At 36.7% G+C, this 16,722-nt stretch overlaps 1 protein-coding gene across 1 annotated transcript in view; it reads left to right on the forward strand.

The window, feature by feature from the left end:
• Positions 1-14,764, forward strand: part of LOC139719035 (gamma-aminobutyric acid type B receptor subunit 2-like) — a 59,483-nt gene extending 44,719 nt beyond the window's left edge. Inside the window, exons 10-17 of the mRNA XM_071630479.1 lie at positions 3,726-3,876; positions 5,691-5,823; positions 7,029-7,136; positions 9,573-9,695; positions 11,918-12,050; positions 13,011-13,219; positions 13,692-13,834; positions 14,704-14,764. Of these exons, the coding sequence (XP_071486580.1) occupies positions 3,726-3,876; positions 5,691-5,823; positions 7,029-7,136; positions 9,573-9,695; positions 11,918-12,050; positions 13,011-13,219; positions 13,692-13,834; positions 14,704-14,764 (1,061 nt within the window). The remainder of the gene's footprint in view (positions 1-3,725; positions 3,877-5,690; positions 5,824-7,028; positions 7,137-9,572; positions 9,696-11,917; positions 12,051-13,010; positions 13,220-13,691; positions 13,835-14,703) is intronic.
• Positions 14,765-16,722: the final 1,958 nt, after the last annotated feature.

Genomic DNA, 16,722 nt, shown 5'->3' on the forward strand with positions numbered 1-16,722 from the left:
AATGGAAATATTATCTGTTTGTTCTTTCTTTGAAACTGTTTGTTTAGGATGTGCACGTAATCATGGTAATGAAGTCATCTCTACTTCTTGACATTTGCTGATTTCTACTCTTTCATCACTTTCTCACACACAATGATATTGCCATACTTACGCATATTTGGACAGAGATAGAGCAAAAAACCAATGAAAGAACAAAAACGAGAGAAGAATATATATGAATAATAATGTCACAACAGAGGAATGCATTAAATGCCAACCTTGATTTTAATTAAAAATCAGAATTTTCGGGGGTCCTCCCCCTTCATGAGGGATGACAGTGCGAATGAATTTTCACAGTGATATTAACAGTGAGGTGTTAATACCCTACTGTGAAAATTCATTCGCACTGTCATCCCTGACGAAGGGGGAGGACCCCCGAAAATGCTGATTTTCAATTAAAATCAAGGTTGACGTTTAATGCATTCCTCTGTTGTGACATTATCATTGCTATTTCTAGTACTGCCAATACGCGGAGCAACTACAATATATTATATATATATATATATATACATATATATATACACATAATGTTAAAAAACGCTGTAAACGTAATACACATGTTAAAAAAACGCTGTAAACGTATTCCGTGTATATTATATATATACTATTTTTTTTTTTCGAGAGAGAAATCACCGCTGCAAAAGATTTTTGGCTTCTCCTGAATTAATTTTGCATATTGTGAGATATGAGAAAGAAAGGAAAAATCGGTGCGTAGCTTTGACATCATATTTGACATGATATATATATATATATATATATATATATAATATATATATATATATATAGTTACAAGTCTTACACATATAATATGTGGGCATGTATTTGCACAGAGAGAGAAGAGATAGGAAAAGATGTATAAACAATCACATTTATCAAAATGCTATTCATAAAAGTTGAGTCTATATACCTAGATATTTGACTACACAAACCTATATGGAAACGCGAAAAAAAAGTGTTAAAAAACGCTGTAAACGTATTCCGTATAGATTGGAATAGGTTGGGTTTGTTTGTTTTTGTTTTTGTTTTGTTTTCCTTTCGTAATTTGCGTGGCGTATTGTTGTTATTTGAAGATGGAGTTCCTCGGATAATCGGCTACTACTACCAGGGCGACAGACGCTTTGACTGGAGTGGTCCCTACAATCTCACCTGGATCGGTAACAGCAACTTTTTTTAACAGTGTCATTTCTGATCTCTTTCCTGTAATGAGTCAACTAGACGACCCTCTCCATATTATAATAGAACGGTATCGAGATTGCATGATCTGACGCTTGTCAATAATGAGATTTGCAAAAAGTAAATCAAGAAGAGCGTATTCAGCAGGAACATTATCATTTTTGATTCAGATTGTTTTTCTCTGTCAAATTAAGCGAAGGGGTTTCATGAAATCTTCAAAGAGGACGATACATATTAAAATATTTTGTGCAAACTCCCTTGTGCTCCTTATTAAAAATCTGACACTTTTTTTCCTTGCTTGTGCAAAACACAAATATTCATCCAGGCTGAAAATCCCCAAACCTCGCATAAACATCCATCCTTTTAGTGAATTGTCCTTTTGTCATCCATGTTAAAGCCACTTCCAAAAATCTGTTTCCATTAAAATTCTTAGTGACTTTTTGGTGCCGTGGTTTGAGGAGGAAACTACCGATTGAAACCAAACTTTAAAAACATTGTGTCAATATCAACATAAAGAGAGTCATTTCGAATCAAGGCAAGTGGTCACGTGATCAACTGCATGCATACATTCCGGACCTAAATGTTGGTTTTTTCATTTTATTTACGAATAAACCTGTTCTCCTTGTTTCTGCACACGATAGAAAAAAAATGTCGTTAGTTTACAGTTATACATACAGTTGTCTTCAAAATTATTCATACCGTTGAACATTTTTAGTCTTTTTTTTTCTGATAAGCGAATGATGGAAAAATCGGGCTACGGTATGAATTTGACGTATTTAATGGTCTACCGATGAGTTTGTCTTCATTTGCATAACAAACAATTGAGATTTCCGGAGATTTTTTTGGCTGTCCTCAGTTATTTGATTATTTTGTTGGAATGTAAAAATTTTGGCTGGAGATATGGTGAAATCATGTGCATTGAATGCTGTCATTGCAAACAAAGGGCTAGAGATCAGTATTGATAATCAACCCTCGGCATGCCATATTTATTCTCTGTCTATAGGTTTGTGTGTGAAATATTCGTGCACATTTTGACTCATTGGCATATAAAGGGTTAATTTCCGAGTGCCACCGCAAATCTTTTATTTTATTAGAAATTGGCATAATATTTGCAGAGAAATATATATATACACTCAGCAAAAAAATAAGAAAGTAAACGCTTTTTCAAGTTTTAGTTTTCTCATAAAATATTTGGCTGAACGCTAATGAATTATATACCATATCAAAGGTAATTTTATTGGCTATCAACCTGGTAGGTCAACAAAAAAAAGAGGAAATTTTACGCATGAGTGAACACCTTTGTTTTTCTCCTCCAGGGCACAAAAGTAAAAATTGCAAAACTGAGCAAGTTGTCATTCATGCGTATGTGCTTTCCCATAGAACAACGAGAACAAACAACAAATTTCACACAAAACGAAACATGAATCAAGTTGTAAAAATAAACCATTGATCTCTATGATATCTTTAAAGCCAAAATGATCAATGAAGGCTAAAAATAATGGAGGAAAATAAAGAATCTTTTGTCAAATCTAAATTCAAATGAAATAAGAGAAGTAATAATTAACATAAATTGATAGAAATTTGAACTTTTTTCAAATTAGGAAATTGTAAATAATATTTGTCTCTTGAATTTGTCTCATGAATTCTTAAATCACTAGATTAACAGAAATGAATGAAGAAATTCTGCTCATTTAATCATCTTTATGCTTATTATTCTCTATGTCATGTGAAGTTTAACTTGACAAAAAATTCTTATTCCCCCCTTTAGTTTCCCACTTTGCTTTTTTTAGAGGTTATAAAGAGATAAAGAGAACGAAAACTTATTTTTGCTATTTCATTCATGTCTCTCATTGTGTTAAACTTGTCTTTTGTTGTCAATGATATCGTGAAGGGCATTTGCAAATGAAATTTAACATGTCAATTTTTGCAATTTTTAATTTTGTGCCTTGGAGGACAAAAACGAATGTGCTCACTCATGTATAAAGTTTTCTTTTTAATTAACCTATTAGCTTAATAGCCAATTAAATTACCTTTAATATGGTATATAATACATTGATTTTCATCAAAATCTTCTACGAAAAATATGACCTCAAAAAAGTGTTTTCTTTCTTTTTTTGCTGAGTGTATATATATATACATATATATATATATATATATATTCTCCACAAGAAAAAAAATATTTATATATTCATACATATTATATATGTATTCATTTATATTACATATATGTATCATAAGTATGTGATATGTAAACATTTTATTATTCAGATATTGCTTATATGTGTGCCTATTTCACACCATTATTCATTTCAATACACACCCTTTGACGCCATGACTCTCTTATACCATAATGTAAGTCAGTGTAAGTAGGGCACAATGCATTATGCATTTCTATACTATCATATCCAATAATCCATTGCTTTACCCGACATAATTTCAGTGCATCAATTCTGAATCCCCTTTTTCTTCCGAATAATTTTTATCTCTCCTCTCACCTTCTGACGATCGTGCAGGCGACGGGCCCCCTCACGACGAAATCTTCCTCGACAGCGAGATGCTGACTCTGCCTGTCTCGGTCTACGCCTCTATCGCAGGCCTCTCTTGCCTTGGAATCATTCTCGCTGCATCCGTGCTCGCCTTCAACATCGCCTTCAGGCGTCAGACGTAAGAGAAAAAATAAACACACACACACACACGCACACACGTACACACACACACACACACACACACAAACACACACACAGAAACGCCTTAAAACGAGGCAAAGTCTTGTTGGAGGAGAAAAATTTAGAAACCAGCTGGGCGGTACGTGAGTTACACTGCACAGTCGGTATAGCGCGTCTGCCTCACGATCCCAAAGACCCCGATTCGATTCCCGGGTCCCACTGAGCAATGTTGTGTGTAATCACACCGTCCCAAAAAACACTCTGTCCCTCGAATATGACACACCATGGAGGTCCCATGTGTGCATGAGAGAGTCACAACTCATGCACGTAAAAGATCCCAATTCATTTATTCATCGCAAAGAGCAAGGTATTTAACCCGGTGAAGTGGTCTGGCCTTACACCCAACTGGACCCCATGGAAGACCAGCTAGTACGGCCCAGTGCTGCATAGTACAGCTTAATATTGGCTATCCAGCCATCTTCTCAGATGGAAATAAAACAAACAAAAAGCTACTCATTTTGTCGAGATGATCTTAATGCCATTGAATTCTTGTATGTAACGATACAACATATTCCTCATTGTGTTGGCTCAAAATTAACTTCTTCTAACATTGTCTAACTGGACTCCATGATGACTTTTAAGTGGGTGATGAAAGAAAATGCAGTCAGTGACAGTGGAGCAAAGAAAAAGATTTTAAATGATGATTTCAAAATCTCAGACAACTGTATTTATGGACAGGAATCAGCTAGATAACAAACCGCTGTCGACATCAATATTCCAACACAAAGGTATACGGGGAAAATATGTTTCAGGTTGCTTTATATTCATACATTTTTTTTTCAGAAATATTGGTAGCATGAAAATCCATGAGACCTAGATTTTTTTCTAGCATTAATTCATCAAAATATAACAATGAACGGAAAGACGAACAAAAAATTCCATTGACATATCTCATTGTCCAAATGTGTACCTTCTGCTTTCAACCACTTTATATGTTGGAAACAAGCATTAAGTTCTCTGCGCCTGGTTCAATTTGTTCTAATAGAATACAGGTTAATCGATCATTATATCACATGGTAATACTTTCTGAATGATCGTGAATTTTAGTATTTCCATCATTACCATGCAAAGACCGGAAGTACGACATAATGGGTTAAAGTTGACTCTATCGGTTTGTCTGCGATCAAATCTGTATAAGAATTTATGTAATTGATTTCTATGAGCATTACAATTATGCATTCCTCCTCGTTTTCCTTTCCAAAAATGTGTCTTCCCTTGAACTGTGCACCAAATTTCATTAAATGTTTTATTTTTCAAAGAGACCACTACGAATAAGATGATCCTTCGCATTAAATTACTACTTTCTTGTAATAACGTGTCAACAACATCTTTCTCTCTTTTCGTTTATCTTTCTTGGAGTATCATTTCCAATAAAACATTGATTTTACTAAATTTTTGTTTGATATGTAGGTTATATACTTGCTCCCTTTCAGCCCCAATGTTTTTGTTCATATATTCTATATCATATATATATTTTTTAATAGTTGAATTTGGAAGAATTCGTGATATTAAAGATACAATTTTATTCGCATCGAATTGAATTAAAATGAATTCTTCCAAATAAAGTCAACGTAGATATGTGCAGTTGTATAGTTGCATTTGAATGAATTTATGATATTAAAATCACAATTTCATTCGAATTGAATTGAACTGAAATGGATTCTTCCGAATAAAGTCAACGTTTAAAAGTGCACCGGCTCTCAATCATGGAAATTAGAGGAATGATTTCGTGAATAATCTGTCTTCCGTCAGAGCTGTGAAACTCTCGAGTCCCAACATCAACAACCTGATCATCTTGGGAGGCATCATGACCTTCTTGGCCGTCATCCTCATGGGAGCCGACGAGAACGTCGTCGACCTCGATCGAATGGACAACATCTGCAAGGTCAGTCAAAGCCAACATAACAAAATATTAATATTTTGAAGACCGACGAAAAATGTGATGCTTACCGACTTCTTGAGGGACCGGCAACGCCAAAGAGGGTCAGATGTACTTAAACACGACAATCCAATCGTTTGCCTCTCAGGTCGACTCTTCCCAAATATGTTCTTTTTTATGATTGTTCTATTATTGAGATATTTGAATTTTCCTCATCACATACTCATACACTCACATATTTTCTTTTATATAATTTATCTTGATTCACTCCTTATATGCATTCATGTATTTGGGTATACATCACACATACATATTAAAAAAATATATATATGCATATGTAGTTATATATATATTTATACATCATTTTATCTATAAATGTATATGTATATAAATATATATATATATATATATATATATATATATATATTATAGTGTGTGTGTGTGTATGTGTATGTGTGCATGTGTATGTGTGGTAGTGGTATGTATAATGTTATAGGGCCTATATATAATTCGATTAGAAGTATATATTGCTCCACAATGAGCAGTTTGATAGTAAAACTCGTCAGCAGCGATGAAAATCTTTAAACATACATATCGAATACTGTGTGCACACATGTAGAAAAATATTCAAGTATTCATTCATAATGACGGAAGGTTTGTATATATATATATATATATATATATACGTATATATGTATATACATATATATATTGTAGTTGCTCCGCGTATTGGCAGTACTAGAAATAGCAATAATAATGTCACAACAGATGAATGCATTAAAAGCCAATCTTGATTTTAATGAATAATCCGAATTTTCGAGGATCCTTCCTCTTCATCAGGGATGACAGTGCGAATGAATTCTCACAGTCATATATATGACACAAGAGAATATATATGATATATTCTCTCAGTCATATATATATATATATATATATATATATATATGGAATGTATGTGTATACGATATAATGTGCATTTGGAGATTTTGTGAGCGACCACCCATGTAATTAAAAACGGGAAAGGTCGTCTGACTCGTGTACGCCATTACATCCAGCGATGCACGTGTACTCTCCTGACGAACGTACTAAAAAAAAAACCCTTAATGGTCGTACATGTATCAGTCTAATATGCCACTGACTCCCCCCCCCCCCTCTCTCTCTCTCTCTCTCTCTCTCTTTCTTTCTCTTCTCTTCTCTTCTCTTCTTTACAGGCACGTCTTTGGGTGCTGTCTTTGGGATTTACGCTGGCATTCGGCGCGATGTTTTCGAAAACCTTCCGTGTCCACAAGATATTCATCAATAAGAAATTACAGAAAAGGGTAAGAGAAAAGCGCTATCGCATCAGCCTATACTCCTAACAGTAGGTCCTGAGAAGGCCACGAGAAAGAGCTATAGATTAATTTTCTACCCTACTATACTTTACTACTGTATTTTCATCATGCGACATAAATGTGTGACGTATGCATTAGCACCTGATTTGAGCTATGGTACAAATATTGATCCTTTATGGTATTATACATACAGTATACATGTGGTTGCAAATAAACAGCATAGATGAAGATGTTCTTAGCATCTTTATAGCATATATGAAATAAATGATTGTCGTAATCTTGGAAAAAAATATATATATACCACGATATTGAAACAATTTTAAGCTAGAAGATGAACTAGCAAACAGGCTCTGCTAACAAGCAATAATGATATGGGCGTCTTAACATCATACACAAGAATTATGTAAGAGCAAAAGAAATAAGAGAAAAAAAGATTCAAGAGAGAAAAAGGGGAGATACACGGTATAAATATCTGGAGTGCGAGTTAGATCGCAGTTCATGCTAATATTTGTTCTAAAGTAAGTTTGTATAAGATGGAATGACAGCCTCTGTAGTATTTCATGTCATTACTCGGGTATCATGTGGAATTCGCGTGTCTACGCATGTGCTTTTGTGTTTATGTGTGTATATTCTATGGTGAAATTCTGCCTTAATTGTCCAGTTCTATTCTCCGTACGGCGTAATTATGATTACAGTAGTCCTTGTATACGGATTTGGATGCATTTGGAGCCTTATACACTGTCTACGCTGATATTAACGTAGATTTCAGAACAACAAGCGCATCTTCCTATATACAGTATGATGTCCCTCGTTCTTTGAAAGCTGTTTTTGGATTGCAGGTGAAACAACAAAGAGTTTTTGAGGTGTTTTTTTCTTTTTGTGTGTGTCACAGGTTGTTTATGGATATTTCTTTATTACTGTCATCTTCATGTTGCATTCATTCGTTTTTATCAACATCACTATCTGCTGGCATCAAATGACAATATGCCATGTTGTGTTTTCTTTTCAATAAAATTTGGACTATTGGGAAAAATTGAAAAGTATAGGTCCCTCCGTGTATTTTGGCTGGAGCCATGCAAACGCGCCGAGATCGATGGAAATGGCTGGCTGAATGACTTGAATACTTGCCGTGCATTTATAGCATTTCCTGTGGATTTACTAACTGAATTTAAAAAAAAAAGAGTAATCATAAGCTCGATATTATTAAACGTCATCATAAACATGATAGGTGGCAATAAACCTCACTTGACGAGCAACGAGTGGATAGCTGAATTGGCAAACAAAGTATACACAGTCCCAAGATTAATATGCCCGTATGATCAGCATGTAAACAGCGAGTAAAATTAATTACCCAAAATCACAGGATGAGAAGAGTGACACAGTGACAAGTGATGTGGATATTGTATGCGTGGCGCTCCATTAAGCAAGAAATATTATGCAGTGTGCCGTTGAATTCATTAGCCCAAATGAAATCCGAGCACATATTACATGGACATCCGAACCCGGTTGGATAATTTTTACATAATTGCTGACCAGGGAACCCTGATTAGCATTGCGAATGTGTTTTTCACCAGTTTTAGGGCGTCCTGTACAATAGAGCATCAAATGCACAACCAAGTGTCCGATATACAACACTGCGTATAATAACTTTCACCTCTAGAACGATTAACATTATAATCTGTCATATCAGTGTGTATAGTGCCAGTTAACCTCACTGGTATATGACACCCATCCACGCACAAGGCATAGTACGGCCTATCATGACGCAGATCTCCTATAGGGCTATATAAGCTATCAACAATTCGTTCCATGATCATAACTAGAATTGGATGAAGACGAATTTGATTTCTCGTACCATGCATTTTATTACTAACAGTCTTATGCATCATCTACATTGGCAGCACTCAATTCTTGTGTGAGATTAAATACGATGCAGTTTGAGCAAGGGACGCAGTTTCACAACTTCTGAACTACCTATTTGCACTTTATGATTTCTCTGTTTCATCTAACGTGTATGAATAGTAATACATATATCATAGTAGTATGATAATATGAATCGTTACAAATCATTGTATGGGCAATCTCAGTGCAGTCCACAACTTTTGTGTCTGACGATGGTATGATATAACCATGTATAATCCATAATCTTAGTAGCATACAGACTGCATGAGTTGGAGACGTGTTAATCGGTTGTGTCTTGTTTTATCAATGTAGATTTTGATTCATCCAGGTAGTATGTTAAAAGCGTGTAAATTAAATCTGTTCGACTGGACTTTCTTGTGAAAATCACGGAGAGAACAGTTTCGTGACTCGTCCGAGTCACTTCTTCAGCTCTGTCTGGCTGGTGAGCATTCACCCGTGGAGGGTGAATGGGCGATGTTACTGCCTTTATTGTCTGTACGTCTTGTTTTATCGTATCTCTAGTCAGTCAAGGACATACAGTTGGTGGCCATGGTCGGCGGATTCGTGTTGATCGATGTCATCTACCTCCTCGTCTGGGAGATCATGAAGCCCTTGAAGGCGGTCACCATGAGGTTTGAGTCGAGAGTAAGTTAATTCTGGCCACTGTGTACAGATGATATGTAAATATTAATCTATTAAGTTGATCCCCAACTCGGATGGCGCATGCGCTACTTGCTGGACAGCTAAAGAACAAGAAGTGTAAAACGTGTTAAAACAGGGGCCGCAGCCAACTCCCCCCCCCCCCCCTCAACTTTTGATTTTGGCTAGACAAAAAAAAAAAGGAAGAAGAAGAAGAAGAAGAAGGAAAGAAAAAAGAAAGGCATCGGAAAAATCGCAAAACCCATCAATTTCCAAAGGTTCCGTCTTTAGATTCTTCCCATCTATCTAAAGCGACGGCGGGGAAGGGGGGGGGGGGGGGATCCTGGTCAATGCCCCCTTTAAAAGAAGCTGAATATTACTGTTATTTCACACACACATACACACACGCACGAAGCGACAGCCCCATACATGCTAATCTGCGTGGTTTTTAAGCTTCAGTTTCAGTTTGTTTCATTTCTCCACTAGTACAAACGAAATCGTTATGACAAAATCAACAATAATTATTTTCTCATCAAAATATATACAAGAGTACGCTAAAGAAATAGGTGCAATTACATGTATGATATACGTACATATTATATTTCATCTCGTTTTTAAGGTGTGGGCCTACAGGTGGAGGAGACCGTTATTGATCGCTTGACTAGGATAGCTATTTGTTTTTAGGCCGGCGAAGTAACTGGTAAGGGCGTATCGTTAAATATGAGTCCGAAAATCATGATGAAATAAGACCCTACACTGATGGAGGGGGGGGGGGGGGGGAGGGGGGGGGGGAGGGAGACGTGTGATAGATGTTAAACTATTGTAACACTATACAAGAGATAGATAATACACTAAATATATTATACTACGCAAGGCTGCTCATTAAAGTGAGAAAAAAAAAAACACCATCGCACGCTTATCTTTCTAGCATACGCTGATTATCGAACATGTTTGGACAGCGCGGGATGACGTCACCAACTTAAAGGCTTTCCATCAAACTCGCAGTTTTCAAATTAGCCTTGCTCTGATTATGTATAGTTACTGTTGGTATAGTTATTGTACTATGCCTTTGTTTAAATCACGCCCGTTGACATCCGACGTGCTGTACTGATAAAACAAATAATGAACGGTTTGATTTCGCGCAATTGTGTGAGATTCCTTTTGCAGGTGAAAGCTTAATTGATGTGGTTGAATAGAGCGTTGGATTTTTTTATTTTTATTTTTTGCTTTGGCCTCTGCACGACAGATCGTTTACCTGTGAATCCAGTCGACCTACCCCGACCCTATTACTTTCTCCTACAGAGATCTTAAAATAAGTTGGGGGAAAGGTTCATGCAAAAACCAGCATTCGCTGGATAAGGAAATCCAAGCTGCTGCATGTGATCGATGACGGTGGATTTCTCTACATAATGAACTTCTATTTGCAGACTCGGCAAGCTTTCACGTGAATTAAGGGACTACATGTATAAACTTGTTTCGACGTAATCTCACAGAACACGAGAATTTTCTTTTCTTTTTTTTCATAATGAAACTGTAGTTTATTCTTATGGACCTTTGAGCGGAATTTGAGCAGAAGCATCCCTCGTAAATGTTGAGTCTGAAGTAAAAAAAAAATGGTTTATTGTGTACATGAGGTATGACAGACATGGATTTTTCCTGGATAAGTATAATGTATTGTTAAATTTTTATTATGATATTTATTTTGGACACGTATCCCTATGAAGAATGTATTTACCGGCATGAAACCTCATAAAAAGTTGCCAAGATAACAACTCTTGCTGCAATGGTAAATGCATGTGATAATAGCCAGATTCTTGTTTCCTGAGTGTCTGTTGGTACGAGAAGTTGCTTTTTTAACAAGAATTATCATAACATCTACCCCCCTTTTTTTGTGATGAAATGATACCTCGCAAGTTGTGGCTCTTATGCCAATCCCTCATTACTGAAGAAGTTGATCGCAAAATATCTTAAATCCATCCTTGTTAATTTGAGATATTTTGCGATTGAAGCTGCTAAAAACAAAGGAAATAAATGAAATGAAACTGTGGGATATTCTTAATCATAAATTCAAGAATATTCCTTGTCATGCAACAAGTGAGGTATCACCGGAAATGTTTTATTTTGCTCTATCTGATAATAGAATTACTTTAAAATGTCTAAATTTTGACAATTAAACTTGTTTTGCGATCAATTTCTCGATCTCTTCTATTGAACGGCGCCTTCTACAGGCCGTGGCCTCGGCTGACCGGCTGATCGTACCCGAGCGCCTGGTGTGCCGGCGGGAAGATGTCAGTAGCATCTCTTGGCTGTCGGGCATCTACATCTTTAAAGGCATCCTCCTCCTCTTCGGCCTCTTTCTAGGTGAGATTGGAGATTTAGGACACCAGACACTCTTCCTTTCTTCCCCTTTCATGTTAAAGGGATGGTGCTGTTTTGGTCGACGTGAGGATTCAGCTTTAAACTTTTTGCGAGATGCTTAGAAACCACTTTGTTAAAGAGCATAAAATTCTAAGAGGAATTCAAAAATTTGTTTAATGAAAATCGGGTTTGAAATGGCTGATATCAAAAAACAAAGAAAAACAAAGCATAAGGTGCGTTCCACCTTTTCTTAGGATCGCTTTGTTTTGGATATCTTGGCCATTTCAAAACCAGTTTTCATCAAATAAACCTTGAATTCCTCTTAGAATTGTATGTTCTTTTACATTTCATAAAAGTTTCTCATAATCTTACGACAAAAAGAAACCTGAACCCCCATCTTAATCAAATCTATGGCCATCCGTTTAATGTCATGATGCTGCTTGCAAAACAGAGCCTATGCTCACTGAGGTCCTCATCTTCTGGCATCTAACGGGATTCCCACTATCATTTCCCTTTGAATTTCAGCTTCCAACTTCAAATACAATTTCAATTTCTAATTCTGTTTCAATTTAAATTTCGATTTCAATGTTGGTTTCAATTTCAGTTTCAACGATTCAAATTTATTTCTGCCACTTTTTCAAGAATGTACTGCACAAACAAAAATACAATGGTAATACATGTGTATTGTTTCTACGGATTCTTTTTTAAATCAAATCAAGTTTTCAAGGAAATATCTATTTCTGCAAACATCTAATAAATAATTTTGAATTCAAGATAAAGTAGTGTGTGATACTCTGCCTCCTTAGCCTACTTGTATGCGTGCTCCCGTAAGTCTTTGTACACATTTGTACACATTACAACGTTTAAATATGGCGTTTAATTCGTTTTGCGACTAAAATCTTCATGTGTTCAAGAATGTTTAATGTTAACCCTGTGTTTCTCATTAATCATTGTCATAATCAGCGTATGAAACGAGGGCAGTCAAGATTCGCGCTCTCAACGACGCAAAGTACATCGGCATTTCCGTCTACAACGTGTTCATCCTGTCGGCGGTAGGGGCGCTGTTCAACATGGTGATGGACCCGGAAGACTTCACGTTGGTGTACACAGTGACCGGTCTGTGCGTCGTCATATGCGCCACTGCCACACTCTTGGTCATATTCCTGCCCAAGGTATAGAGCAGTTTATACCCCACCTATAATACCTCTTACTCATTCGCCGTATAAGAACAAAGTGTAATGAGCCGACAGAGTCAAATGACATAGGGAACTCTTCCAATTCACGATGAAAAAAACCAAACCAAACAAACGAACGAACATAACAAATCACCAACGACAGGAACGGATAAATTCTAATCCGAATAAATTTCTTGTCATAGTGGATTACGGGTGCGGATGAAGGTCTGTTTTAATTATCCGTTTTTATGTCAGGGACCTAAAATCAACCAGCAGGCCTACTGACAATACTTATGCTCTCAAAAGTGAATATCATAATGTATAACACTTCCTAAGACAGGTTACGAAGCTGCAAATTCATGTTAATTAAACGTCAGATCTCTCATTTCATTATTATTGTTACTAGGCATCATTACAGTTTCAGTACGCGCACGCCCAACTTTCACATTTCTGCCCCTCGTGTTCGTAGGTCATTGACGTGGTAAAGAACCCGGATGGTCCGCGGGTGTCGACACTGCCTGATGAGGGATCAAGCAATTACACCTGCCACACTACCGCGCCAGACAGAAAGAAATTCACCATCAAAACTCTCTCTGCCAAAGTTGGAGACGGGTATGTATGTTTCCTTATGTTTATATTTGCCCTTGTTTTTCACACAGTAGCCTTCTGTTCGCAGTCTTAGCCTCCCTGACATGAAACACAATTAGTGGAGTTTAGTCCATTTAAAGCGAAAAAAGTCAACAAGAAAGGCCTAAGCTCAATGCAAGACTTTACTAGACGCGACAACTGGCCATAAAAGCAAGACTGCCTCCATAAATAGGAAAATGTGCATAAGATCATTTCATTATATGTGTTCATGTGGGGTCATCCCACGAGATCAACACCCACGAGCCATACAGCTCACGAGTTCAATACTAGGCAAATAAGGCCCATGAATTTGACACTAGGTAAAAACAACTAAATGTGTCTCGTGGGCCTGGTTTGCTTAGTGTCGAACTCATGGGCTTTATGATTTGTGGGTGTCGAACTCGTGACGTACACCCATCCATGCCAGGCGCCCATGGCTTACTTATACTAAGTCTAAAATTTAATTTGCGCTAGGTGGAACTCTTACTTTGTCTTGTCATTTTCGGGTCACTATCAACCATTTTAGGTTCAATCATCGAGCAAATATAATCTACTTTAAAAAAAAAAACCACACTTCACATCGACTCTACAATACTTAGTAATCGAATATGAAGGATATAGTTTCTTTTTTAATCAAGTATTTAACGAGATGATTAAGTGAAAATTGCATTCGAGGGAGTTGAAGAACTAATATAAGAGTTGTCTCATGTGTACATTATTATACAAATACGTATATTATATCACTTTTCCGTGTAAACTATTTAACTGTTCAATGACACCATTTTGATATGGATTAAGAAAGGCAAGTGGGCGTAACGATTGTTGTCATGACAACCGATCTCGTTTCTCCGCAGGGAGTCGTCGATGCCGCCCTCTGCGGCCATGGAGAACTCTTCCAGGGATGCCTGGAATTAGGAAGTGGACACGAAGTTTGGCATTACAAGGGTCTGAAGACAGTCCCTTGAGGATTTGAATACATTGAAGAAGTTTGGTAAAATCGTTTGAAAAAAAAAACAGAGAAGAAAAGAAGAGGAGAGGTAAACCAGCTTCAATGGCATCTAATTAGTGAGCTACCTCATTCAGGTGAGAATGACTTCTTATGCAAAATCCTCCTACTTTTGGAAGCTAGATGGGCAAACTCACGTCTGCACATTAAATTGAAGGAAAGACGGCAGTTTCCTCTCATAGCTGCGGCAAACATTGGCACGGCCGTAATTTGCCTTTTGAGGAGTAAGAACAGAACTCTTCGCACTTGGATATATATTTTGACAGAAGTGAAAAGGAAATGTTGATATATTTAGACACCAAGCACAGTAGACGTTGGTATTTTGTGTCTTTCACATATTTTTTTTTTCACACTTGCCTTTATGAGAAATTGTTCATAGATGTTAGATAAGAAGGTATGACAGAGATTCATGGGAAAATTGAAAAATTTTATATGTATATGATGTTATATATTATTCATCGTCTCGTCTTCGCAAGTTTCTATATCATTATCGTTACTCTTATAGATAGCACCTATTACAGTAGCGGATGGGGGGGGGAAGGGGGCGCACGGGGTGCGCGCCTTCTTTTAATTTTGTTTTTGCTTTTTGATAAAAGAAATAAAAAGAAAAAATAAAAGGGGGCGCCTTGGGTGAAAGAGGAGTTCGCATGGAATCGCAAGATGATCCTTGCCAGCCAATTGTATAAGGTGGCACCAGAAAGCCTTTTTTTTTTAATTGCTTGTCAGCCTACTAACCCCGGAAGTGGTACGAAAAAAAAAAAAACACCTGTACAAACCTTTTCTTTTTGTCACCTGATTAAACTCGGAAGTGGCACGAAAAAAAAAAAAACACCTGTACAAACCTTTTTTTTTTTGTCACCTGATTAAACTCGAAAGTGGCACCAGAAATTCCTGGATCCGCCAATGTATTACACTAAATGTAACGAAGAATTGTAAAAACCGTCTTTCATTGTGTGGTAACTGTGGTGCAAAGATTGATCGAAGCGACTGGTCGCTTCCACGAGTATCCGATTTGATGATGCTGATTACTATGTAGTAGTTTCCTCTCTTTTTTTCTTATCGGGAAATCGTAGCAAATTATGTTTCGTGCACAAAATAGATTTCAACTCAAAACAAAGCTCATCAAATGTAAACGTAGCAAAGGCACAGCTGCACTCTTTCGTATAGTGATATCACGTATACCTTTAATTCTTTTTTCCTTTTGTAGAGCGGATTATCAAAGCAAAGGAAGAAGCAGTTTGAAGACATATGAACTCTTTACATTTGAATGAGTGCAATCTATTCACGTCCCCTGTTGTGTCTTATATAGTCTTACTCTTATAGTCTTACAGTCTTATAATAGTCTTGTTGTGGAATTATATACCGCTTTAGTCCTCACAGCACAACCATGCCAGAATGAATGTGTATTTGAACACAAACGGGCTGTCGATGGTACTGAGGCATTTTTATAATAGAATGTCAGTCATCTCACCTTGAGGATAGTTATATCAAAACTTTCAGGCGATAGAAACTTGAGAGAATATTGCTGATGTAATGGATGTGGTCTTTGGTATCTCTATCTTTATCTTCCTTATTATCCCCACTCTCTCTCTCTTTCTATCTTTTGTTGCATATCTCCCCCTTCTGTTTATGTATCATATCACTTTGGGGTCTATACGTAGCCTCACAGTCTTTTATGTAAGTCAGAATGTTATTTTCTATCTGTCTATTATTTCATATCTCCGCGAAAGTATGTCAATCTGTGAAATGCTGGATTGATTTAACTCGCTTCAGTATTTTTTCTTCAATTCATTATGCCTGTGATTCTATATTCATCAGGGTACCTGTATACCAATGTCCCATCTCTCCCCTTTATAGCATCCGTTGT

This window comes from Diadema antillarum, unplaced genomic scaffold (genome assembly GCF_040938485.1).
Source record: "Diadema antillarum isolate AM-2024a unplaced genomic scaffold, OU_Dant_1.0 scf00000103, whole genome shotgun sequence".
NCBI lineage: Eukaryota > Metazoa > Echinodermata > Echinoidea > Diadematoida > Diadematidae > Diadema > Diadema antillarum.